Here is a 27,780-nt window from a genome sequence, read left to right on the forward strand (position 1 = left end):
CATCTGGTACGCTCGTGTCACTCGGCAGCTCTCTGCTCTGCTTCCCTTTGTAGTCTGTAATAGTTTGCAAGCCCTGCCACATCCGACGAGCGTCGGAGCCGGTGTAGTACGATTTGATCTTAGTCCTGTATTGATGCTTTGCCTGTTTGATGTTTCTTTGGAGGGCATAGCGAGATTTATTATAATCTTCCGGGTTAGAGTCCCACTCCTTGAAAGCGGCAGCTCTACCCTTTACCTGAGTGGGAATGTTGCCTGTAATCCATGGCTTCTTTGGGGTATGTACGTACAGTCACTGTGGGGATGACGTCCTCGATGCACTTATTGATAAAGCCAGTGACTGATGTGGTGTACTCCTCAATGCCATCGGAAGAATCCCGTAACATATTCCAGTCTGTGCTAGCAAAACAGTCCTGTAGTTTAGCATCTGCTTCATCTGACCACTTTTTTGTAGGCTGAGTCACTGGTGCTTCCTGCTTTCATTTTTGCTCGTAAGCAAGAATCAGGAGGATAGAATCATGGTCAGATTTGCCAAATGGAGGGCGAGGGAGAGATTTTTACGTGTCTCTGTGTGTGGAGTACAGGTGGTCTAGAATTGTTTTTCCCTCTGGTTGCACATTTAACATGCTGATAGAAATTAGGTAAAACTGATTTAAGTTTCCCTGCATTAAAGTCCCCGGCCACTAGGAGCGTCGCCTCTGGATGAGCGTTTTCCTGTTTGCTTATGGCGGTATACAGCTCATTGAGCTCAGTTTTAGTGCTAACATTGGTCTGTGGTGGTATGCAGACAGCTATGACAAATACAGATGAAAACTCTCTAGGTAGATAGTGTGGTCTACAGTTTATCATGAGATACTCTACCTCAGGCGAGCAAAACCTTGAGACTTCCTTAGATATCGTGCACCAGCTGTTGTTCACAAATATACATAGGCCCCCGCATCGTGTCTTACGAGAGGCTGCTGTTCTGTCCTGCCGATGGAGTGTATAACCTGCCATCTGTATGTTCTTAATGTCGTTGTTTAGCCACGACTCGGTGAAACATAAGATTTTAATGTCCCGTTGGTAGTATATACGTGATTTTTCTGATCCTCGCAAGGAACCCTGATCTTTTTCCCCTAAATTTCAGTTTCCTTCTCCAGCAAATCACGGGGATCTGGGCCTGGTCGGGTGTCTATAGTAGTATATCCCTCCCGTCTGACTCATTGAAGAACTCTTTGTCCAGTTTGAGGTGAGCAATCACAGTTCTGATGTCCAAAAGCTGTTTTCAGGCATAAGAAATGGTAGCAGCAACATTATGTACAAATCAAGTTAGGAACAACGCAAAAAACTAAATTGGTTAAAAGCCGATAAGACGGCAGCCCTCCCCTCTGACGTCATCGTTTATGTCTGTAATAAAGCCCTTTATTAGGGTAAAACTCATTCTGATTGGCTGGGCCTGGCTCCCAAGTGGGTGGGCCTATGCCCTCCCAAGCCCACCCATGGCTGTGCCACTACCAAGTCTTGGGAAATCCGTAGATTAGGGCCTAATTTATTTATTTCAATTGACTGATTTCCTTATTTGACATGTAACTAAGTAAAATTGTTGAAATTGTTGCATGTTGCTTTTATATTTTTGTTCAGTATATATTGAAATTGTGAGTTGGATCATGATTTCTTTCCTAGTTTCACTGCCCTCTGCTGGACATGTGGGCAACATTATCAGAAACCCAAAGGGATTGGTTGAGCCTTGAGCTACAGGAGCTACAGTCAGGAACCCACCAACACTGAGTGACGGAACTCAGATCTAAAGATGTATTCTAATTTCACATTGGCAACACAGCACAGTTTTGCTTTACAGATAATTTCAATGAAAAGACACTTGTGATAATAAAGGTGTTTTTCCTTTCTCTGTAATATTTATTTCATTTTTAATGCGACAACACTTCCAAATACATATCGAATTCAAAATGCTTTTCACTCTGTTGCTTGGATCAGAAAAAGGACATTGTTTTTTATAGAAAAGATTTTACAGAATCTATTCTACTCTAACCTTCAAAACAATGACGATAAATGTTCAATGGACAAGAGAAAACAATTTCACTGTCTATACAACTGTAAACCTGAGAAAATATATATACCATAGAGGAAATGATAAAAAGTTTAAAACATTCAATACTAACAATATGTCATTCTAATAGGTAGTATACTTTCCAATAGCCAACCTTCATGGAAGGTAATAAAGTCGTTTTTATTTCATTGCAATATGATAACATGCAGACAAGCATTAACAAACAACAATATTAACAATGCAAACATTTAAGCACAACCCTACACATTGAAATAATGATGTATCATGTGTCATATATGTACTATATTGGTTTTACTGAGCACATGCAAGCCAAAAAACATGCTTTCATTAAATACAATTAACAAAAAAGGCCAAATAAAAATGACCTGCTTAATCTTAAACAAAGGTTTCCAAATAAAACAAAGAAAAAAACTGATAAGACTTGGATTATTTTAATTTAAAGTAAAAAGTTTTTTTTTATACACACATGAATAAGTATAATGTAGGACATGACTATAGACATAAGAACATGTAACTTTTTTCCTTCAATGCTATGATTAGTTTGATGAATTCATCTGATTTAAATAATTAACAATATAAAGTGGACATACTAGAGCTTGAAAACAGACCAGACCAATTGTTTGTTTGTGTGTGTGTGTGTGTGTGTGTGTGTGTGTGTGTGTGTGTGTGTGTGTGTGTGTGTGTGTGTGTGTGTGTGTGTGTGTGTGTGTGTGTGTGTGTGTGTGTGTGTGTGTGTGTGTGTGTGTGTGTGTGAAATCAAAACGAGCTGTCTCTGGAACTTAACCCTTAGATGCAGACCCTGATTCTATGAGGCATTTTTCTACTTTGCCAATCATCTTGTTACAAAACTTTGTTCACAACCATTTCCATTTGTACAACTCTTTCTTTAGAGAAAGCACAGCTTTTCCAAAAATACAATATAGAATATATCAACAGCAAATAAAACAACAGATCAAATGATTTGAAGAAAATGAAAAGAGGATAACAATGCCTTCCCAGACTAATGCCACTGAAAAAGTGTTAAGTACTCCAGGTCCGCATTAAAGGGTTTAAGCAAATATCTGCATATTTTATCTATTTACACCAAATGTCACGAGAACACAAAACAAACAACAAACATATGACATTGGTCTATCTATCGGTCAAGTTAAACGGGAAAATCCCTCGGTTTGCATGAATACACTGACATTCAGAGGAAAAGTGGGGTACAGTACACAACATGGAACCCTTTTACATTAGCAGAAAATGAAATTAAAAAGAGATCAGAGTCACATCACAGCATATACTTTGAGGTGCATTGTGGATAACTGATGTGTGAATCAAAATGGATTCACACATGAAGGAAGAGAGCAGTAAAACTTTATGAGCAGGGAAACAAACACACTTCGGATAAAAGTTCAGCTAGTTTGTCTGACAAAATCCCCAAAATATTTACAAGATCAGGGCCGTTAGGTATTGGTGTTATGTTATACTGTCTTGCATTTTAGATTAAATTCCCATATCTAGCAAAATATCTTTCACTATACCCTCCAGTCTTCAAGGGCTCTACGCTTTCACACTAAACTGTGTGAATAGTACTTTTACTTTGTAAAAGTAAGATAACATGTATTGTCCATTCATCACACAGCTCTGGTAGTTCTACAGGTGTAGTTCTATAGGTGTAGGTTTTGTGAGCATCCGAGGGGTGTAGGGGTGGGAAAGGCCGGCTTTAGGCCCCACCTGGTGGCTAAACAACTCATTACAAGGTGTGGAATCTCTCCACAGAGACTTAATTGACTGCAGCTGCACATCTTGTACAGCTGGCTGCAATTAGGACGGCAGAACATGGGGAGGGAGTGGAGTTCAGAGAGGGAGAGAGAGAGCCGTGAGGAGGACACACCAAAGTTTTATCGCAAATATTGGACCAGTTTGCACCCAACGCCGAAGGTTTGAAGTTCTCTCTGCCCTGGGGTAAAAGTTTATCTTCCCCAGTGACTTACGTTTATGTTCAGTTGCTGACATAAGGGCCAGTTGTTGATTTTGCTTATTGGCCTCATTTCTTTGTGAGAACATTATTTTGGGACATGAAGATTCCCCAAGCTACCTGTGAACCCTTTATTTATTTAATAAATCCTCTTTGATTGCTGAATTGCCTTGTCTGTCTCTTGGGTTTGCACTACCACACATGTGACACACTCCTCCACCTACGGAGTTGTTACACTGGTGGAGAATGTGGGTGTCCCTGTGTGGTAGTGCAACCTGAGACAACCAGCTAGACAAGTTATGGTGCCCTGTAGGCTGTGAGTTCAGGGTTTTTTAAGTTGGTTTTTACACGAGAAAATGCTGCTGGCAGAAGAGTGGATGTCAAGTCCCTCAACCTTGAAGTGCTTGGCGACGGAGAGGACGAAACACCACACATAAGGGAGCACTGAACAGCTCTGAAGGTAGTCTTGAGTTTCTCACCGGCCAAAAAGAACTCTCGGCTCCCGGGTGGCGCAGCGGTCTAAGGCACTGCATCTCAATGCAAGAGGCGTCACTAAAGTCCCTGATTTGAATCCATGCTGTATCACATATGCCCGTGATTGGGAATCCCAAAGGGCGGTACACAATTGGCCCAGCATCGTCTGGGTTTGGCCGGGGTAGGCCGTCATTGTAAATAAGAATTTGTTCTTAACTGACTTGCCTAGTTAAATAAAGGAGCTCCTTGTGGATCCAGAAATCACTGCAGCTATCAGTGACATGAAAAATGTTGCTAGAAGACTGAACAGTGCTCAGCCAGACGTAAGAACCGCCACCTGTGGCTGTAACAAAGAAGTGCCAGCTGATACTTCAAGGGGGGAAGGCAAAGGAAGAAGTGAGCAGATGCCTGTTAGCAGACACCCAGGGGCAGCAGGGGCACGAGGGCCTCCCTCCTAGATTCTGACCAGTCCAAGGAAGCCTTCAAGAGGCAGTTTGAAGAAGAGAAGACTAGCAAAGAGGCCCTGAAGGAGCGTTTGGGGTGCCTGTGTGCCGTCCTACAAGAAGAGCGTCATGGCCTCAAACGGCTCCATGAGAAGTCAAGGCAGCTGGCCACCTTGCAAGAGGAGACTTTCAGCAACAGGGAGAGGGTAACCTGGCTGACAAGTCAACTGAAAGAGAATCAAGTATGGTCCTCAGCCTGCAGGAGAAGTACAGGGACCAAGGGGAAGAGGTGAGAAGGTAACGACTAAGTTCCAGGATGTTGTAGTGACTTGGGAAGAAGAGGTCACTGTTCTGAATCGAGAACATTTATCTTAAAGAGGAAGTTCACGCTGCCAATGAGCAAGCCGAAAAGCTCATGAAAAGTAATGCTCGGCACAGAGGAAAAGCTCAGGTGAGAAGAATCAGAGGCAGGAATGCTGCAGCTGAAGAGGGTCCTGGAGGTATCTGAGGTAGCTCACGAATGTGCAGAAAAGGAGCATAGGGAGCAGGTAACCAGCGTCCAGAATTTAGAGATCTGCCGGTAGAGGGCAGAGCTACAAGGGGAAGCCCAGGCTGGGATGTTGGCCCTGTTGGAAGAAAAGCTGCACCCCAGTTCAAAAAGAACAGGGGTTTCCACAAAGGTGCTGGACAAGCAGTAAGAGCAAGCAGACCGAGCAGGAACTGCCTGGGTAATTGAGAAGCAATGAAGAGGAACAATGTACAGGCCTGTCTGGAAGAGGAGCAGGCAGCAAGAAAGCTTGAGCAGGAGGCAGTGAAGAGCCTCATAAGTGAATTGAAAAGTAATGAAGAGGTGGCAAAGAAGTCAGTGATGGAAGCCAAGCAGAGAGTGGTGGCATTGATGGAGGAGAAGATGTCCCTGGCAGGTAAAGCCTCTGAATTGCAATCATAATTGGAAAACGCAATGAGGTTCAGAAAATGCAGGATGTCGTTCATAGGCTGGAGACATCTAATATGGCCTCGAGGGCCAAGTGGGAGCAGGTCTCCTTGTTGCTCAAAGAAGAGCAGGAGAGCCTAAGTAGCCTTGAGGTGCCACTGCGTGAAAAGCATCAACACAGCCATCTGCTGAGGCAAGTCCTAGGACCAGACGTAGCTCTGGTGGGATCAAATCCCACTCTCCATTTCAGGGGACATGTTTGCTCCTTCATGTGAGTTGTTTACTCACACCACTGAACAGCCCCTTGACTGAAGACAAAACAGCCTGTATTTCCAGAACCCATGGCCAGAGAAGATTAAAGGAACCCTGAAAATGAAAACCTGGACCAGAGCATGGTTACACAGAGGGTTCCCAGGACAACCACACCAACAAGAATGTCAGTCCAAATACACTGATGACTCTCCCACTTTGTTTTCCCAAGAAGAGGTTTCAAGGTCCCCTGATGGTGAAGTGGTAACAGGGAGATGGCGGTCCAAAGGATTCAGCAGAGACTAGGGAAAGTTCCAGTGCTCCAAAATCAAAAACTGGTGGGGAGACCCCATCGGGGACTGGGGTGAGCCCGTAGAAGGGCACTACCAGCCAAGAGGGAAGCAGCCCAATACTCTGGTGAGTGAAGTTTTGTCATGAGTTAAGAGGTCTGAAGGAAGGTTGGATTGTCATTCAGAAGTGAAGATGTTTAAAAAGTCTGATGTGTCTAACCATGGTTGACGTGAGTCTTCTTTCCAAAACCCAGAAGACAGAACTGCCAGCAGGTGGAGCACTTGCACAGAAGGCAGTGAGACAAAGAACCCAACAGAGCGGTTGAGGCAGAGGTCAAACCTCTGACACGACGCAGAAGAAAAAGGCACAGCCAGAGAAGAAGAATCCCCTTTAAAGACAGGAAGAGGCCAAGGAGGCAGTGGAGCTCTGCCAGTCATCCACCCAGTCAAATGTGAATGGAAGAGCTACAAGACATGGGTAAGCCTGACCAACCAACTTTGTTACTATGCCTCCCCAGGAGTGGTGGAGAGTTGGAGAGTGGGCCTGGGAGTCAGAGGGCCTACCATGGTCAGGCAAGTTCATTAAGATGGATGATGGTTATATGGTAACCCTAGACTTTGCCAAGCTCTTGGTTACCAGGGTGCCTCAGGGAGAGTCTTCCAACTCCTCAGAAACTGGTCAACTACCATCAGGTACACCACAAGGGGACAGCGAGCACCAGGCCCATGAGGTAAAGGTCCAAGATGGCACTGTGGTGGTGAGTATGACCAATGAAAAGGGATGTTCAGAAATGGAGAAACCTCAAACTCCTGTCATGGACCTTCAAATGTCCTTTGACCAGAGCTGAGGCAGGTGGCATGCTGTCGGGGTGCTCTATTTTGAAAATGTTGAAGAAGCATGGTTTTGCAAGAAGGACTGGAGGTGACCAAAAGAAAGGCCCTGTGAAAGATATGGGGCTTGAGGTAAAACAAACATTTCTGAACATTTCTGTGATGATAACCCAAGACTTTGCAGAAATCCTGAGGCCCAAGTGGAAAAAGGCGAGCCGCTTAATGGGGACACGTGTTGTCATTCAAAGGAGAACGGTAAAGCTGGTGAGGAGGCACAGACGCATGGAGGTGAGAGCCTTCCCCCTCTCAATAACCAGTTATCGTGTGTGCCCCAGAAGGTGGCCGAGAACCAGACCCATGAAGAGGGTGAATCATGGAGATGACAAACATCAACCTTTGTTGTATGACCCCTGGAGGTCCAGGGGTGTATCTCCATGGCCTTGGATTAGATGACTGGTCAAGAGTTGAATCGATCGGGACATTGGCCTGTACAAACCACGGGTTGAGGCAGGGGTGGGCGGTGTGTGAGCATCCGAGGGGTGTAAGGGTGGGAAAGGCCAGCTTTTGGCCCCACTTGGTGGATAAACAACTCATTACAAGGTGTGGCATCTCTCCACAGAGACTTAATTGACTGCAGCTGCACATCTTGAACAGCTGGCTGCAATTAGGGCGGCAGAACATGGGGAGGCAGTGGAGTTCAGCGAGAGAGAGAGAGCAGTGAGGAGGACACGCCTAACCATTGGACCAGTCAGCACCCAATGACGACGGTTTGAAGCTCTCTCTGCCCTGGGAGAAAATAAATCACTGGGGAATAATACGATTACATTCAGTTATTGCCATAAAGGGCCAGCTGTTGATTTCGATTATTGGACTTATTTCTTTTTTACCAGTTAATAAATCCTCTTTGAGTGCTGAATTGCCTTGTCTGTCTCTTGGTTTTGCACTACCACACATGACACACTCCTCCACCTACGGAGTTTTAACTGTTTAAATGTGTTCATACAGGTAAGCTCTAGTAGTTCTACAGGTGTACAGCAGGCTTGGTCCAAGTGGCCACCGCTGGCTCCGTCAAGTCATCATGCTGCTCAAAACAAAAAGGGATAGGAAACAGTTCAGTTTCAGCAATGTCAACATTTCTGGGCTAAATCTGATCTGACTTTCTTGTCATGGGCAAATGTTGAAACGAGCCTACACCTGGTGGTATCTAGGAAGATATTACTGATTTGTTGAGAGCTGAATCCCGACGTGGGATATAACAATATTTTTGGGGTAAAACATCCCCTTTGATTATATGAGGTATTTGCACAAATGTTCAAATATGCAGTAGGATTCTGTCTTAGTGGAGAAAATGTGTGAGGTTTGATGAGGAAGAGTTAGAGTTAGAGACTTACCTCAACTATCTGTGGTGGGTACGCATGAAGATCTACGTGAGCGGTTACACATGTTCTTCTGTAAAACCGAGGCAAAACACAAAGATACTGTAAGTCAATAACAATTTTTTTTAAACTTCTAAACGAGAGCAAACCAATCAGTAGAACTACACCACTTCATAATATGGTAGCAACATAAGATCTGTGATACCATCCTATCTTCTCTATAAGAAGTGAGTGGGTGCCCTGTACCTTTTCATGAAGACGGTGATGGAGGACTGTGTCAGAGAGCCAAGGATGTCTCAACGCTTCAGAGGCACCTATCCTCCAACTGCAGAAAAACACACACAAACACACAGTGAGACATATGTAAAGATGTAAAATGTCATAGAAGAAAAATAGATTTTTGATTTTTATTGCAAAATATGCAGTATATGTGGTGCAATATACTGTGCCTCAAAGTATTCAGACCCCTTGACTTTTTCCACAATTTGTTACATTACAGCCTTGTTCTAAAATATATTAAATCATTGTTTTCCTCATCAATCTACAAACAATACCCCATAATGACAAAGTGAAAACAGGTTTTGTTGAAAATTTGGCAAATGTTTTAAAATGAAAAAACAGAACACCTTATTTACATAAATATCCAGACCCTTTGCTATGAGACTCGAAATTTAGCTCAGGTGCATCCTGTATCCATGATCATCCTTGATGTTTCTACAACTTGATTAGAGTCCACCTGTGGTAAATTAAATTGATTGAACATGATTTGGAAAGGCACATACATGTCTATATAAAGACGCAGCTGACAGTGCATGTCAGAGCAAAAACCAAGCCATGAGGTCAAAAGAATTGTCCATAGAATTGTCCATAGAGCTCTTTGTTAAGGCAAAGATCTGGGGAAGGGTACCGAAAGATTTCTGCAGCATTGAAGGTAAGGTCCCCAAGACCACAGTGACCTCCATCATTCTTAAATGGAAGAAGTTTGGAACCACCAAGGCTCTTCCAAGAGCTGGCCGCCCCACCTAATTGAGCAATCGGGGGAGAAGGGCCTTGGTCAGGGAGGTGAGCAAGAACCCGATGGCCACTCTGACAGAGCTCCAGAGTTCCTCTGTGGCGATGGGAGAACCTTCAAGAAAGACAACCATCTCTGCAATCAGCCCTTTAAGGTAGAGTGGCCAGACGGAAGCCACTCCTCGGTAAAAGGCACATGACAGCCCGCTTATAAAAACCTTCTCCAGAGTGCTCAGGACTTCAGACTGGGGCGAAGGTTCACCTTCCAACAGGACAATGACCCGAAGCACACAGCTAAGGCAACGCAGGAATGGCATCGGGACAAATCTCTGATTGTCATTGAGTGGCCCAGCCAGAGCCCGGACTTGAACCTGATCAAACATCTCTGGAGAGACCTGGACATTGCTGTGCAGTGACGCTCCCCATCCAACCTAACAGAGCTTGAGAGGATCTGCAGAGAAGAATGGAAGAAACTCCCCAAACACAGATGTGCCAAGCTTGTAGCTTCATACCCAAGAAGACTTGAGGCTGTAATCGCTGCCAAAGGTGCTTCAACAAAGTACTGAGTAATGGTTCTGAATACTTACGTTTTTTTATATATCTTTTTTTAGGGGATAGATCAGCTTTAATATTGCATATTGATTGTAGCTTGCATCTATGTAATTGTCTGCATCCCTTCCAATCCCCCATATATTGTTTTGCATATATATATACACACACAATACAAGTCAAAAGTTTGGACACACCTACTCAAATGTGTGTGTGTGTGTGTGTGTGTGTGTGTGTGTGTGTGTGTGTGTGTGTGTGTGTGTGTGTGTGTGTGTGTGTGTGTGTGTGTGTGTGTGTGTGTGTGTGTGTGTGTGTGTGTGTGTGTGTGTGTGTGTGTGTGTGTGTGTGTGACTTTCTAACCCTGCCACCCCTCCTCTTTTATTTATTTATTTTATTTCACCTTTATTTAACCAGGTAGGCAAATTGAGAACACGTTCTCATTTACAATTGCGACCTGGCCAAGATAAAGCAAAGCAGTTCGACACATACAACAACACATAGTTACACATGGAGTAAAACAAACATACAGTCAATAATACAGTGAAAATAAGTCTATATACAATATGAGCAAGTGAGGTGAGATAAGGGAGGTGAAGGCAAACAAAATATATATATAAATAATTAAAATAAATATATAAAAAGGCCATGGTGGCGAAGTAAATACAATATAGCAAGTAAAAAAAATTACACTGGAATGGTTGGTTTGCAGTGGAAGAAGGTGCAAAGTAGAGATAGAAATAATGGGGTGCAAAGGAGCAAAATAAATAAATACAGTAGGTAAAGAGGTAGTTGTTTGGGCTAAATTATAGATGGGCTATGTACAGGTGCAGTAATCTATGAGCTGCTCTGACAGCTGGTGCTTAAAGCTAGTGAGGGAGATAAGTGTTTCCAGTTTCAGAGATTTTTGTAGTTCGTTCCAGTCATTGGCAGCAGAGAACTGGAAGGAGAGGCGGCCAAAGGAAGAATTGGTTTTGGGGGTGACCAGAGAGATATACCTGCTGGAGCGCGTGCTACGGGTGGGCGTTGCTATGGTGACCAGCGAGCTGAGATAAGGGGGGACTTTACCTAGCAGGGTCTTGTAGATGACCTGGAGCCAGTGGGTTTGGCGACGAGTGTGAAGCGAGGGCCAGCCAACGAGAGCGTACAGGTCGCAGTGGTGGGTAGTATATGGAGCTTTGGTGACAAAACGGATGGCACTGTGATAGACTGCATCCAATTTATTGAGTAGGGTTTTGGAGGCTATTTTGTAAATGACATCACCGAAGTCGAGGATTGGTAGGATGGTCAGTTTTACAAGGGTATGTTTGGCAGCATGAGTGAAGGATGCTTTGTTGCGGAATAGGAAGCCGATTCTAGATTTAACTTTGGATTGGAGATGCTTGATGTGAGTCTGGAAGGAGAGTTTACAGTCTAACCAGACACCTAGGTATTTGTAGTTGTCCACATATTCTAAGTCAGAGCCGTCCAGAGTAGTGATGCTGGACAGGCGGGCAGGTGCAGGCAGCGATCGGTTGAAGAGCATGCATTTAGTTTTACTTGTATTTAAGAGCAATTGGAGGACACGGAAGGAGAGTTGTATGGCATTGAAGCTCGCCTGGAGGGTTGTTAACACAGTGTCAAGAGAAGGGCCAGAAGTATACAGAATAGTGTCGTCTGCGTAGAGGTGGATCAGAGACTCACCAGCAGCAAGAGCGACATCATTGATGTATACAGAGAAGAGAGTCGGTCCAAGAATTGAACCCTGTGGCACCCCCATAGAGACTGCCAGAGGTCCGGACAACAGACCCTCCGATTTGACACACTGAACTCGATCAGAGAAGTAGTTGGTGAACCAGGCGAGGCAATCATTAGAGAAACCAAGGCTGTCGAGTCTGCCGATGAGGATGTGGTGATTGACAGAGTCAAAAGCCTTGGCCAGGTCAATGAATATGGCTGCACAGTACTGTTTCCTATCGATAGCGGTTAAGATATCGTTTATGACCTTGAGCGTGGCTGAGGTGCACCCATGACCAGCTCTGAAACCAGATTGCATAGCGGAGAAGGTATGGTGGGATTCGAGATGGTCGGTAATCTGTTTGTTGACTTGGCTTTCGAAGACCTTAGAAAGGCAGGGTAGGATAGATATAGGTCTGTAGCAGTTTGGGTCTAGAGTGTCTCCCCCTTTGAAGAGGGGGATAACCGCAGCTGCTTTCCAATCTTTGGGAATCTCAGACGACACGAAAGAGAGGTTGAAAAGGCTGGTAATAGGGGTGGCAACAATTTCAGCAGATAGTTTTAGAAAGAAAGGGTCCAGATTATCTAGCCCGGCTGATTTGTAAGGGTCCAGATTTTGCAGCTCTTTCAGAACATCAGCTGACTGTATTTGGGAGAAAGAGAAATGGGGAAGGCTTGGGCGAGTAGCAGAGGGGAGGGCAGTGCTGTTGACCGGGGTAGGGGTAGCCAGGTGGAAAGCATGGCCAGCCGTAGAAAAATGCTTATTGAAATTCTCAATTATAATGGATTTGTCGGTGGTGACAGTATTTCCTATCTTCAGTGCAGTTGGAAGCTGGGAGGAGGTGTTCTTATTCTCCATGGACTTTACAGTGTCCCAGAACTTTTTTGAGTTTGTGTTGCAGGAAGCAAATTTCTGCTTGAAAAAGCTAGCCTTGGCTTTTCTAACTGCCTGTGTATACTGGTTTCTAGCTTCCCTGAAAAGTTGCATATCACGGGGGCTGTTCGATGCTAATGCAGAACGCCATAGGATGTTTTTCTGTTGGTTAAGGGCAGTCAGGTCAGGAGAGAACCAAGGGCTATATCTGTTCCTGGTTCTAAATTTCTTGAATGGGGCATGCTTATTCAAGATGGTGAGGAAGGCATTTTTTTAAAATATCCAGGCATCCTCTACTGACGGGATGAGATCAATATCCTTCCAGGATACCTTGGCCAGGTCGATTAGAAAGGCCTGCTCGCTGAAGTGTTTCAGGGAGCGTTTGACAGTGATGAGTGGAGGTCGTTTGATCGCTGACCCATTACGGATACAGGCAATGAGGCAGTGATCGCTGAGATCTTGGTTGAAAACAGCAGAGGTGTATTTGGAGGGCAAGTTGGTTAGGATGATGTCTATGAGGGTACCCGTGTTTACGGAATTGGGGTGATACCTGGTAGGTTCATTGATAATTTGTGTGAGATTGAGGGCATCAAGCTTAGATTGTAGGATGGCTGGGGTGTTAAGCATGTTCCAATTTAGGTCGCCTAGCAGCACAAGCTCTGAAGATAGATGGGGGGCAATCAGTTCACATATGGTGTCCAGAGCACAGCTGGGGGCAGAGGGTGGTCTATAGCAGGCGGCAACAGTGAGAGACTTGTTTTTAGAGAGGTGGATTTTTAAAAGTAGGAGTTCAAATTGTTTCGGAACAGACCTGGATAGTAAAACAAAACTCTGCAGGCAATCCTTGCAGTAGATTGCAACACCGCCCCCTTTGGCCGTTCTATCTTGTCTGAAAATGTTGTAGTTAGGGATGAAAATGTCATAATTTTTGGTGGTCTTCCTAAGCCAGGATTCAGACACGGCTAAAACATCTGGGTTGGCAGAGTGTGCTAAAGCAGTGAACAAAACAAACTTAGGGAGGAGGCTTCTAATGTTAACATGCATGAAACCAAGGCTATTACGGTTACAGAAGTCATCAAAAGAGAGCGCCTGGGGAATAGGAGTGGAGCTAGGTACTGCAGGGCCTGGATTCACCTCTACATCACCAGAGGAACAGAGGAGGAGTAGGATAAGGGTACGGCTAAAAGCTATGATAATTGGTCGTTTGGAACGTCTAGAACAGAGAGTAAAAGGAAGTTTCTGGGGGCGATAAAATAGCTTCAAGGAATAATGTACAGACAAACGTATGGTAGGATGTGAATACAGTGGAGGTAAACCTAGGTAATGGGTGATGATGAGAGAGATATAGTCTCTAGAAACATCATTGAAACCAGGTGATGTCATCGCATATGTGGGTGGTGGAACTGAGAGGTTGGATATATAGTGAGCAGGGCTAGAGGCTCTACAGTGAAATAAGCCAATAAACACTAACCAGAACAGCAATGGACAAGGCATATTTACATTAAGGAGAGGCATGCTTAATCGAGTGATCATAAGGGTCCAGTGAGTAGAGGTTGGTTGGGGGCACGGCGATCCAGACAGCTGGCCGGGTAGCTGGCTATCGGTAGCAAGATAACATAGGATGGAGGTCTGTTTTTATTTAATTTTTTTCATTTTTTTATTTTTTTTGTCACCTCGTTCGTTTCCGTCGGTAGATTAGTGGGGTTCCGTGTGGTAGAGGGGATCAATCCAATTGGCAAAATAAATATAGTGACCCAGGAAAAAGAAAAAAAAAATTGTCCGGTATATTTATTTAGATAGCAGCCGATAAGACAGCTAATAATTAGCAGATGGGTATTCAGAAACGTCGCAATGGAAAAGCCTGTTGAAACCACCTCGGACAATTACGTCGGCAGACCAGTCGTGATGGATCGGCGGGGCTCCGTGTCGGCAATAAAGGGTCCAGTCCAATTGGCAAAAGAGGTATTGTAGCCCAATAATTCGCTGGTAGGCCTCTTCGGCTAGCCGGCAGATGGGCCTAGCTCGAGGCTAGCTCAAGGCTAACTGGTGCTTGTTTCGGGACAGAGGTATTAGCCAGTAGTAGCCACCTGGTTGCAGCTAGCTAGCGACGATGATCCGGTGTAATTGTCCAGAGCTTGCGTCAGGAATCCGGTGATGTGGTAGAGAAAAAGCAGTCCTATATTCTCTGGGTTGATATCGCGCCTGCAGACTGGCAGGTATTTGCCCGAGCTGAAGCTGGCTGGTGTCCGAGTTAAGGGCGAAGACCGCAGCAGTGGCTAACTGACTACTAGCTAGTAGCTAGTTATCTGGCTAGCTTCTGATTGGGGTTACGGTTCTAAAGTATAAAAAATAGCAGATCCGTACCACATTGGGTGAGGCGGGTTGCGGGAATGTATATTCAGTTCCAAGATGGAAAGTGAAATTAAAATATATACGAAATGTATACAAAAAATACGAGGACTATTTACGCGGGACAAGACGGGACAAGACAAGACAAACACACGTCCGACTGCTACGCCTTCTTGGTTTACTCTAATTGGAGTAAACTAGTAAACAACCATGCTTAGGCTTCTACTTCCAGCTTATACATACTATATACATTTTATGGACACAGTCTATTTTACAATAGTTCTATTTAGTTTGTTTTTACTCCTGTCTTTCCTCTACCATCAACCTCCCATTTATTTCTGATGTCCATCCGGTTTGATTTCTATTTGCCATATCTTTCAAACTGTGCTCTTTCAAAAAAGTTCTTAACCCATATACGTTTTACGGACACAGTATGTTTTACATTAGTTATCTTGTTATTATTTGTTGTTATTAGTCCCAACCTTTAGCTGCATTCAATGTGATATCTGTTTTTTTTTTCTTTTTAATACATTAGCAAAAAAAAAAATAACAGATTTTGTTTTGTCATGTCATGATGGTGTGTAGATTGATGAGGGAATTTAAAAAAAAATCTGTTTTAGAATAAGGCTGTAACGTAACAAAATGTGGAAAAAGTCAAGGGGCTTGAAGACTTTCCGAATGCACAGTATTTTGAAATCAAGATGTATGATACCTTTTATTAATAATGAGGAGTTTGGAGATGAAGTCTTTGGCCTCCTCTGAGATGTCTGTAAATTCTGCCTCTTCAAAGTTCCACTGGCAGGCCAGAATGTTATTCAAAGTCTCATTGTCATCGTCACCTAGGAAGGGACACAGACCGCTTAGCCTGTGGAAGAAGAGGAAGAGTCTTTATTGTGTGTGTGTGTGTGTGTGTGTGTGTGTGTGTGTGTGTGTGTGTGTGTGTGTGTGTGTGTGTGTGTGTGTGTGTGTACACGTTTGGGCTTTCGAGTGGCGCAGTGGTCTAAAGTCACTGTATCTCAGTGCTAGAAGAGGTCACTACAGACCCTGGTTCTATTCCAGGCTGTATCACAACCGGCCATGATTGGGAGTCCCATAGGGCAGCGCACAATTGGCCCAGCATCTTCCGGGTTAGAGTTTGGCCAGGGTAGGCCGTCATTGTAAATAAGAATTTGTTCATAACTGTCTTGCCTAGTTAAATAAAGGTTAAATAAATGAGTGTGCATGTGTACTCACAGCATATATGTAATGACTCCCAGGCTCCACATGTCGGTGTTGAATGACACAAAGTCGTAGTTGACAACTTCTGGGGCCAGGAACTCTGGGGTGCCGAAATTTATTCGTAACTTCTCTCTGGGCTTGTATCTAGGGGGAATACGTGTTTATTTTTATTGGGAATCTATCAATACAAATACAATAGTTTAATGTTGCATGCATTGATACATCATATATGATATACAGTTATGCTAATTCAAGTGGACAATTCATGTGAATATGAAACCTACTTTCTGGCGAGTCCAAAGTCGATGATCTTAATTTTATTCGTGACTCTGCTCACACATAGAATATTCTCTGGCTGAAAAAGGTGAAACAATAGCAAGACAGTAGTATATAGAAACCATTGTTACCTATTGTGTACAATCTGATATGCTATCAATAACATCAGTGGCTATGGAAAACAATGACCTCTGGCACATTAACACTGATCTGAACACATAAGTATATATTTGTTTGCTCACTGCCCCTGTCAAACACAGTGTGGTAGTCTACCTTGAGGTCCAGATGGAGGATGTACATCTTGTGCATGTGCTGCAGGCCCTCACAGATCTGCCTGATGAACAGCACCGTGTCCAGCTCCATCAGAGTGTAGTTCTCATCGATGATCCTGTCAAAGAGCTCCCCTCCATCCACACTACAATCACACACACAAAAACACATTAGGATGCTGCAGAAACGTATAAAGCAAATTGCCCAAAAACAGGACTTGAGCTTGGGGTCGCTAGGAAGTAAAGCCTGTATGTACCATGGTCTGAATCAGTAGACTCAAAATGCTGCTGTACTTTCCTGAACACATTCACTATCATTTCACTTCATTCAAGTTTCCTCAAAATCCATTGACTTAAAGATACTACAAGACAGTGCACTGACCTATTGTGTATTTCTATCTACAGTGGCATCATGGCATAAAAATGATGTCAAATGAATTTAAGCTTAAAGATGTGGGTTGAGAAAACATTGTGGGAAGGAACAGACAGCGAGGCAGAGAACCATAGACATACACTACATGACAAAAAGTATCTGGACACCTGCTTGTCGAACATCTTATTCCAAAAGTATGGGCATTAATATGGACTTGGTTCCTCCATTGCTGCTATAACAGCCTCCACTCTCGTGGGAAGGCTTCCCACCAGTGGAGGCTCTTCAGAGGAGGAAGGGGAGGACCATCCTCCTCAGTGAATTTCATAAAAAATGTAATTGTAAAACATTTAAAAAGTTATCCTTTTTAGATAAAACTATACTAAATATAATCACGTCACCAAATAACTGATTAAAACATTACTTCGCCAAGAAGGTCTAGAGTAGCCTCAACAACTGTCTGTAGGGTAGCACCATGGTGTAGTCAGAGGACAGCTAGCTTCCGTCCTCCTCTGGGTACGTTGACTTCAATACAAAACCTAGGAGGCTGATGGTTCTCACCCCCTTCCATAGACTTACACACTAATTATGACAACTCCGGAGGACATCCTCCAGCCTATCAGAGCTCTTGCATCTAGTACTGAAAGCATAAGCTACAGCTAGCTAGCACTGCAGTGTATAAAATGTGGTGAGTAGTTGACTCAAAGAGAGAGAAAGGCAATAGTTGAACAAAACCATTTCTTCCAAAATGAAGGACAAGCACTTTAAGCTTCACTTACTTAGCTAGCAAATGCAGCTAGCTAGCCCCAGACCATTATTCCTCCTCCACCATTTACTTTTGTATATATAGTGTACAATATAATGCTGATATGTTTTATTTAGTTCTGTGGAGGCAACGTACTATTCCAGCACCAGAATGATGTCGTTCCTGGACTCGTAGGCGGCGTAGAGCTGGATCAGGTTGGCATGGTCCAGCTGGTTCATGACCGTGATCTCATTCTTCACCACCTCCTACATGCCAAACACACACCAACCACATAATGAGAGGTGTCAGATGCTCGCTTGCAGCTAGCAAGCAGTGTACCGCTCCTCTTTTCTGGGTCAAATTTAAAATTTATCAGAAAATGAGGAAGAAACATATTCCCCATCCATCCACTTCTTTATAGTGAAAAGGTTTTTAGAGTGTTATGTTCAGATGTCTAATTCCACATTTTGGATTTTTTTTTAAATACAGGAGATTCGCACTCAAAAAGTATTTCAAAATAACTAAATTTTTCAAGGAAGCTGCAAGGTGTGTAGAGGTTTTTATATGCATGCAAAATGCACATAGCCTTCGAAGATACATTTTTAAACCTTAACAAGTGTAGTTTATTCAGTTTATATTCCAAGTACATTTACTCATTAAGAATTAGTACCTTCTCTTTCTGACTCCGGGCTTTGATGATCTTGGCAGCCAGGGTGAGACCCGAGGAGTTTTCCATGCATTTGTGCACCTGGCCAAAACGACCCCTAAGAGAGAGTTGAAAAAATAAGTAAGGTGTCTTCAGTTTCTGACTCGTTTTCTTTTTTATAACGTAACCTTACTCCCTCTCCCTCTGACTAAGAGTTGGCAAAACGGTCACCTGTAAGTTACAGATCCTATAATGTTACTCATCCAGATAATATGTCCCCTGAATGGAGGGGGATTGCAGTCAGAAGATGAACTACTTGAACTATCAAAACTATTTCATCAGTATGTCCTCGGATACAAAATCAGTTCTCTTCCGATACAAGAAAGTAATATTATTTTGTGAAGGAATTAATTTCTCCTTTATTTCATTAAATGAGAGTAAGGGTCCTCTCTTTGAAAATGTGGATTAACACTTAGCGATTAGCTCACAGCTGGCAGTGGGGGTATGGTTTCACATACCCCAAAGGCCTTCAGTAAAAATAACTGCCCTGACTCTGGAGTTATGAACCAGGGGAGAGGAGAAGAGAGGAGAGGAGAGGAGGGGAGGGTTACACAACTCAACATTGTTGAGGACCTCTGTTCCTCTCTGTCTATGATTTAGGTCAGATATAATTTGTTCTGTGGGTTTGGTTCCAAAAGACAATGGAGAATCGACTAATAATTGACAAATTTATAATAACTCAGTACAATGTAGAAAAGAGCTCGACGGAGAGGAGTCGTTGATGGCCTGTGCTCTCTGGGGAGCGATCGGCCTAAGCAGGCACTATTTTATGTTACTCTTTGGAACCTCGCAGTACTGTTATTGCGGATGGATACAATTGTTCTTGAATTTGAAGTTAAACAGTTGAAAAGTCCTTTCAAATTTTACCTTGTGGTTCAAATCATTCTGTATCGCTAGGAACAGGATAGGTACACTTACCCTCCGAGAACCTCTGCTCTGTTGATGGTGTAGAAGTTGCTGATCTGGTTCGGTTTGGCTGACACTATTCGATGGTTGAATGGAGCCAGAGGAGGAGAGCTTTTATCTTAAAGGAGATATGATACAAAATTATTTCATTTTTAACCATTTAACCATGGAAGTCACATAGAGATTGACATCTATTTTCCAAGTGAGCCCTGGCAAACAGTAGCATGGTGGGGAAATAGAAGCTGTATTGTTAATCAGTTAGCACGTGGCTCTATTAATGGTACCTCATAATCAAGTTATCATTCTGTGCTAACTAACACACTGTGGTAAACATGAGAAAGGAGATACAATGTTGGTAATGCAGACTACAGTACTCTCGTACTTTGTTACTCCTAGAAAGCATGCTTTTTTATACCCTAATTCAATAAGGTTATGAATATTTTCTACGAAAAGAGAAAAAATAGCCACCATATCAAAAATCTATTGGACTTCATATCAGGCCCAAATCCTAATATTTGTTTGCGTAACTCCAGTTTTCCACTGAGATTCATGTGTGATTTATGGAATCGTTGAGTTGAGTGTGCGCATTTCAAGTTCCTCCCTCAGTACTTATCACCTTTCCCCCAGACTTAAAGCCACAGTACCCCATAAAAATGCTGGTCCTCACCAATGAAGAACTGTTCCCCAGTAGACTGCCTGACTTCTGTAGACTGATCCGGCTTCTTCTCTTTTCCCATCCTCTCCTTCAGTTCCACACGGATATCCACCCCGTCTGCCTTGAAGATGCCCCATCCCTCGTCCTCATCCTCTGGTCTTTCTCCGTCCTCTTCCTCCTCCTGCCTTTCCCCCTGCTCCTTCTCCCCCTGCCTCACATATTCCTCTCCTGCTCCTCCCTCCACCCGACTCTTCTTGTGGTCCTCCACTCCCAGGTCTTCCTCCGTCACACGACGCTTACTGCTGGTGCTGCCCTCTTCCATCTGGTCCTGTTCTGCAGCCTCCAGAGACTGAGAGGAAGCACTTTTGTTGTGGAGTTCACAACTGGAACAGACAAACATAAACTCAGCAAAAAAAGAAATGTCTTCTCACTGTCAACTACATTTATTTTCAGCAAACTTAACATGTGTAAATATTTGTATGAACATAACAAGATTCAACCACTGAGACATAAACTGAACAAGTTCCACAGACATGAGACTAACAGAAATGGAATAATGTGTCCCTGAACAAAGGCGGGGTCAAAATAAAAAAGTAACAGTCAGTATCTGGTGTGACCACCAGCTGCATTAAGTACTGCAGTGCATCTCCTCATGGACTGCACCAGATTTGCCAGTTCTTGATGTGAGATGTTACCACACTCTTCCACCAAGGCACCTGCAAGTTCCCAGACAATTCTGGAGGGAATGGCCCTCGCCCTCACCCTCCGATCCAACAGATCCCAGACGTGCTCAATGGGATTGAGATCCGGGCTCGTCGCTGGCCATGGCAGAACACTGACATTCCTGTCTTGCAGGAAATCACGCACAGAACGAGCAGTATGGCTGGTGGCATTGTCATGCTGGAGGATCATGTCAGGATGATCCTGCAGGAAGGGTACCACATGAGGGAGGAGGATGTCGTCCCTGTAACGCAAAGCATTTAGATTGCCTGCAATGACAACAAGATCAGTCCGATGATGCTGTGACACACCGCCCCAGACCATGACGGACCCTCCACCTCCAAATTGATCCCGCTCCAGAGTACAGGCCTCAGTGTAGCGCTCATTCCTTCGACGATAAACGCAAATCCGACCATCACCTCTGGTGAGACAAAACCGCGACTCGTCAGTGAAGAGCACTTTTTGTCAGTCCTGTCTGGTCCAGCGATGGTGGGTTTGTGCCCATAGGCGACGTTGTTGCCAGTGATGTCTGGTGAGGACCTGCTTTACAACAGGCCTACAAGCCCTCAGTCCAGCCTCTCTCAGCCTATTGCGGACAGTCTGAGCACTGATGGAGGGATTGTGTGTTCGTGGTGTAACTCGGGCAGTTGTTGTTGCCATCCTGTACCTGTCCCGCAGGTGTGATGTTCGGATGTACCGATCCTGTGCAGGTGTTGTTACACGTGGTCTGCCACTGCGAGGACGATCAGCTGTCCATCCTGTCTCCCTGTAGCGCTGTCTTAGGTGTCTCACAGTATTGACATTGCAATTTATTGCCCTGGCCACATCTGCAGTCCTCATGCCTCCTTGCAGCATGCCTAAGGCAAGTTCACACAGATGAGCAGGGACCCTGGGCATCTTTCTTTTGGTGTTTTTCAGAGTCAGTAGAAAGGCCTCTTTAGTGTCCTAAGTTTTCATAACTGTGACCTTAGTTGCCTACCGTCTGTAAGCTGTTAGTATCTCCACAGGTGTGTGTTCATTAATTGTGTATGGTTCATTGAACAAGCATGGGAAACAGTGTTTAAACCCTTTACAATGAAGATCTGTGAAGTTATTTGGATTTTTACTAATTATCTTTGAAAGACATAGTCCTGAAAAAAGGACGTTTCTTTTTTTGCTGAGTTTATTTTAGAAATGAGTGTGTGTATTTGAAAGACAGACATCACAGAGAGAATGGTACTGAAGTAGAGAGAGAAATAAAGAGAGAGAATGAGAGGGACAGAGAGTGAGAGACAGAGAACGAAACAAAGAAATGCATCAAATCAAATAAATAGGAAGGGATTGAGGAGGGTAGAGGGGATACTCTACCTCTCTGGAATAGAGCCAGTCTCTCCTGGAGCTTCAGGGGAGGGTGGGAGAGGAGGGAGATCTTTAACTGACATATCAGCAGCTTCTGATGGGCCTGCACTGTCCTCCAACTTTTTGTTCCCCTCTCTCTCCTCTGCTCCTCTAACCTCCTCAGGCTGCTCTGTGATTTTCAACAGTTCTTCCTCTCGCTCCTCTTCCTTGAACTTGGATTCACTGAGGTGGTCTTCCTTCTCTTGCTTCTTTATGGCCTCCTCTTCCTCCTTCCTCTCCTCCACTTTTAGTCCATCTCCTGCTACCTCCCTCTCCTCCTCAGACAATGAGGACACGGGGGCCTTGGGGCCCTTGAGGATCAAGTCCAGCAGGTTCGGGCTGAGGGACCCAGTCTGTGATGAACCCAACCCCTCTGAGGCCCTTCCAGATCCAGCCTCCAGGTCCAAGACGCCATCAGGGGTAAGCTGCTGCTGGTGACCTGATGATGATCTCTCTGCATTCTCCTTGTTGAGCTTCTGAACCTCCTTTAGCAGCAACGCCTGCTTCCTCAGAGAGATGGTGTCTGCATTGGAACAAACAGAATGGCCAAGGGGATACAGTTATAATTAATTCAACCACCTGCATGATTTTCCCTTTAGTAACCATAATCAAATGATTGCACAATATCTCAGAATGTCAACACACTCCTAGTATCCTCCTAAGATGATGGCAGGTAGTTGTCTGAAGTGTCAGTCTGATCTTTTTTATTCTCTTTGATGCTTTGGTTTCATGATGTACTTGTTAGCAATACTGTTGTTTACGTCTGACAGGAAGACTGTTGTGACTAGCCAGTTGGTTACCTTTTGTGTGGCTCCAAGATAGTATCATTCAAAGAAGTCTATTTTCTTCTCCCGCTCTCTAAGCTTTCAGAACACATGTTGTTTACATCTCACATGTTACATGTTGTGAGTGCTGCTGTGTGTGAGTTAGTTTGTTTTGACTGGTAAAGGTCACTGTGTGTGTGTTGTATCTCTGTGAGCTATTGTTGATACATTTTAATGTACTGTGATGTGAACACCTGCTGTATCTGGGGGTTTCTTCTTCTGTGTTTTCAGACCTTTTGTGCTCAGACTGGACTCCTTCCCATCCTTCCCCTTGTGATCTTTTGACTAAAGGAAGGGAAGAACGAAAGATAAGATCATCACATTCTGCATTTGGTCTACATTTCAACATTCTTCAAAACTAGGTAAAATATGTATATTTCCATGAAACCGCTACCACTATGTAATTACAATATTTACTGCACAGAAACTTCATGATAAACATGTTTTCTGTGAGCAAGTTTACACGTACAAAGTTTCCGCAGAGTTTGCGGATTGTGAGAAAATGCTTTGGTCCGTGGAGCTTTGTTGTCTTGTGACTGTGAGTGGTCTCCGGTCTACTAGGTTTGGGTTCACATTTAGTGGTTATCATCCCTTGAGTCCCTTTAGTGGCTTTAGTAGAGGTAGTTTTCTGTTAAGGAGACAGACAACATGGCAATGCTAGTTGGACAATGGTGAATGTTATGCAACATGAAATGGATTATGGCACTGTTAGAGAGGGTAAGGAGGAAGGTGAGTGGTAGTGAGAGAGGTAGGTTACAAATGAACATGAACATTTGACAGTATGAAAAATGAAAACAGTTGTTACAATATGTGAAATTAACAAAATGAATGACTGAATGTGATGTTAAAGATGAAAGAAACATTAATGTAACCGTCAAAACATATAGCCTAGCCTGATCAGTTGTTTTATTCAAGTTAGCATCCTGGTACTGTATTAATACAAACTACAAAGCCAAACTTGTTTCAGTCAAAGCATGATGTTGATTGTCCGCAGCAGATGTATAGATAGGTTGGTACATATGTGCGAGGCTGTGAATTTATAGTTATCACTTGTCACAGTGAGCGATGGAATGCAATACTGACCCTAAGCGGAGAAATTGCCTGCAACCAACCAAACAAGTATTCTCAAACAGACTTCGAACCCGAGGGGCTACCCAGTACTATAGTAAACACTCCAGTCCTTTAATGAGCAGGTCAACATCTTTAAAAAATGTATTGTGTTGTTGATTGTGAGGTAAGCACTGCTCAGTAGTAAGGCAGAGGAGATATTTTGAGGATGGGGATTTCCACAGTGGTACGATATGTGTGTGGTGTGTGTGGTGTGTGTGGGGGGGACCACATTGACAAATGTCTGCGGTAGACAGTTATCTCACACCTTAGAGGTGAATGAGACGGCCGGAGGCTGGAGCCACCGCCTGACGAGAGCTCTGACGACAACGAGAATTCCTGGTGATCTGAGTCATACAGTAGCCAATAGACAATCACAGAGGTATGTATGCCCTTACGTGTGGACTTATATGACCACTTAGTTGCTGTTCGAGTTCTAACCTCAAATCAAGCTGAAAATGTCAAGTCTGTTTCGTAGTTTGAGGTTTTGTGCTAGAACTGTGTTGAAATGGAAAGACCCTTAACTCACCAAATAAGGGTCTGAATAAATTACAATTATTTACAGGACCGCTTTCCTAATTTCCTAGTACACATACTCTACACTACTATACACCATGGCATGTGGAAACTCTTACACTACAATGTATCTCATTCACCATCTATATGAGTTGGTCACTGCTTGCAGGTAATAGACCCTGGGCATGAAAACAGATACCAATCTGGCATCCACCCTCATGCCAATAATGGAAAGCGATGATAACCTGCTTTGAGGTACCTATAAGTCCCGCTTAAGGCTCTAATGCCAAACGGTACTAGCCATTGACCTTCAGTGTCTCTGTGTCTAAGACCACTCTCAGTGTGTTACTGCTGGTCGCATTGAATCAACAACTTGAAGTGCTTGTTGAAGTTGGAAGGAAGTGACTGGGACTTAAGCCTAGAGGATTTGGGTTTAAGTTAACCTTCTACAAAAAAAACAGTGCTACTCACTGTACTTGGACTACTTAACCCAGTGCACTGGACGGTTGACATTATGATTCAATTTCTTCTCTTTCTGTAACCTAATCAGTCCAGTACCAAATGCTTCTAGTTACTTCCCTAAGATCATTGAGTCATTGACTAGTTTCACATGCTTGCTAGTACATACAGATGTAATATCTTATTTTGATCACTCTGTCGTCACAGAGAACTTTCCTGCGTATGCAAATGTATAGTACATGCAAGGTTTAACTAGGCTTAAAACTTTTTTAATTTCCACTTTAGAATTTCAGACTCAGCCCCTACAAAAATGTCCTTGAATTATAATCCACATAATAATTTACATTCCTGTTGCTGCAGGATTATTTAACTGCTGTGAGAAACTGTTCAAATTAAGATATTTTATTTTACTGGCACAACCCTCCATCCCAAGTAAGACCGATCACCTGAATAAAGCATCTACAGGGTACAACCACTCCACAATTAAAAACACACTGTCCTATATAGGTCAATCATCTCCTGCTTATTTTGAGCCACTCACATCTGAAGCAGTGCCAGCCTCTATTCCAGCCTTTGTGCCAGCCTCAAATGTAGCACACAGTGTGAAGAACAATCATTTACTAGACCCTTTAAATCACTGGCTGTTTGACACAGTTACCATGGCTGGATTGCTAATAAAGAGTTATGAATAGCTTTATCTGAAACAATGGAGGTAAATAATGTACATTTGGGATGCTCTGAATTGTAATGCATATATAGGTAACAGAACTCAATACACATCACTGAAACCATAGTACGTCTACAGTATATCCACGCTAGGACCTCTCAACATGCCACTACAGGACTGAGAAGGTGAGAGAGATATACCGTAATAGAGAGAATGACATACAGAAAACAAGCGAGGGAGAGACAGAGATAGAGAGAGTGACAGAGAGAAAGAGAGAGAGGGTCCTTACCCTCAGCACCCCAGATGCCGGAGGCCACATTATAGGCCAAGGAGGAATGTAGAGGAGAATGTGGGACAACGTAGGGTAGAATGTAGGCTAATGTACAGTATGAGCAGGGCAATACGTGTATTACTGTAGGTGGTGAAAGGTGGGGGCAAATTTGAGTCCTTTTGGTTGAGCATTGTAAACAGATGCTGTTTTTCATATACCACTGTACTTGATCATGAGGTGGTGGAATGTTCCCCACCAATTTCAACACTGGGTATAAGTGTCAAGGCTTTGGCTCCTTCCGTACAATATGGCGTGCTCTGCATGGCACTATACAAGCAGTGGAGATCGCTATGTCCCAAAGTCATATTGCTTTGACACATCTTCCACCACTTCATGAGGAAAAATAGCATGAGCCAAGCCACAATCCTTCCTTAGGAAACAGATCTCCACTTGACTAGCCAGCTTTGCTGCTCTGATCATTTTCCTCTGCAGTGCCAATGTCATAAAACTAAACCAAATCAAAAACCAAACATGGAAACATGGAGCACCTTATCTCCAAGCCTGAATACAATGTGCACATTTTTGAAGGACATGTAATTTGCAGGAGCGTGAGGAAACAGCGAACCCAGCAATTCATCTAACCTACGTTGCCCATCAAAACATCCATAACATCAATCCATTCTAAATTAACACCTGAACACAAGTGTTTGATTATTAAATTCACTTGAACATAATCCAGAGTTTTGTTGAGTAATGAGTTCATAAAGTGCCTTAATAAAGAACCCTTAATACAGGCTACATAGACCTGCACAAACACACCTCTTTGGTTACTGCAGTTTGAGCTTCCAGTCTCACCTTGTCGGTCTTCTTAGTAACTGAGCTCTCGCTCTTTTCTGCAGACGATTGCCTCTTAACGTCCACCTTGCTCTTACTGTCTTTGGACTTGGAGGCTTTGCGTGCTGCAGGACGCATAAACATCATCTCCATAACCCGGGAGCTCTTCACCGTCTCCCCGATGAATCTGATGACCTGCTGGATGCTGAGGACCAGATTCTCCATCCCGTCCAGCTTCTCAGCCTGCTTCTCCGAGCGCTGGTCCAACGCCATCATGATGGAGCTCATCTCATGACACATCTCTCTCACCTCGCCCACCACACCTGTACCCTGGGTTTGAGCCAGGGGAAGAGTTAGGGCTCTTGCAGGTATATGGATCTCCTCGTTGTCCACCTTCAGAGTTTCCACGTCCCTCTCGATACCATCGATGTCCTGAGTTATTCCGTCCAGCCGATTGAGGACCTTCTCCTGGATGTTGATGAGCCTGTCCATCTTACTGCTCAGAGACTCAATGCGATTCTGAATGAGGTCCAAGCCGGCACCAGTGCAGTCGGTTAGGTTATCCATCGTGCTTGGCTTTCCAAGGGTTGAGTTAGAGTTCACTATCTTTGAACTCATGACCGAATCACGACAGGACACCCAATCGAGACAGAAAAAGGGTCACAGAAAGGTTTATGACCAACGTCCGAGTGACAGACAGGACAACTCTTTTGAAAAACGCAGCCAGCCTTATCCTTAT

The 27,780-nt window shown here is 43.8% G+C and overlaps 1 protein-coding gene across 1 annotated transcript; it reads right to left on the reverse strand.

Moving 5' to 3' along the window:
• Nucleotides 1–1,905: 1,905 nt before the first annotated feature.
• On the reverse strand, nucleotides 1,906–27,659 carry LOC129813716 (myosin light chain kinase 2, skeletal/cardiac muscle-like). The gene is made up of 15 exons (XM_055866167.1): nucleotides 27,129–27,659; nucleotides 23,657–23,815; nucleotides 23,382–23,472; nucleotides 22,334–22,886; nucleotides 20,279–20,649; nucleotides 19,624–19,729; nucleotides 18,670–18,763; nucleotides 18,156–18,265; nucleotides 16,889–17,030; nucleotides 16,624–16,694; nucleotides 16,355–16,483; nucleotides 15,834–15,986; nucleotides 8,872–8,950; nucleotides 8,641–8,698; nucleotides 1,906–8,330 (listed from the first exon to the last, which is right to left on the reverse strand). The coding sequence occupies exons 1-14, from the start codon at nucleotides 27,657–27,659 to the stop codon at nucleotides 8,642–8,644; spliced, it is 2,646 nt and encodes an 881-aa protein (XP_055722142.1). The 3' UTR covers nucleotides 1,906–8,330; nucleotide 8,641.
• Nucleotides 27,660–27,780: the final 121 nt, after the last annotated feature.

The sequence above is a fragment of the Salvelinus fontinalis genome, chromosome 17 (genome assembly GCF_029448725.1).
Source record: "Salvelinus fontinalis isolate EN_2023a chromosome 17, ASM2944872v1, whole genome shotgun sequence".
In the NCBI taxonomy this organism is placed as follows: domain Eukaryota; kingdom Metazoa; phylum Chordata; class Actinopteri; order Salmoniformes; family Salmonidae; genus Salvelinus; species Salvelinus fontinalis.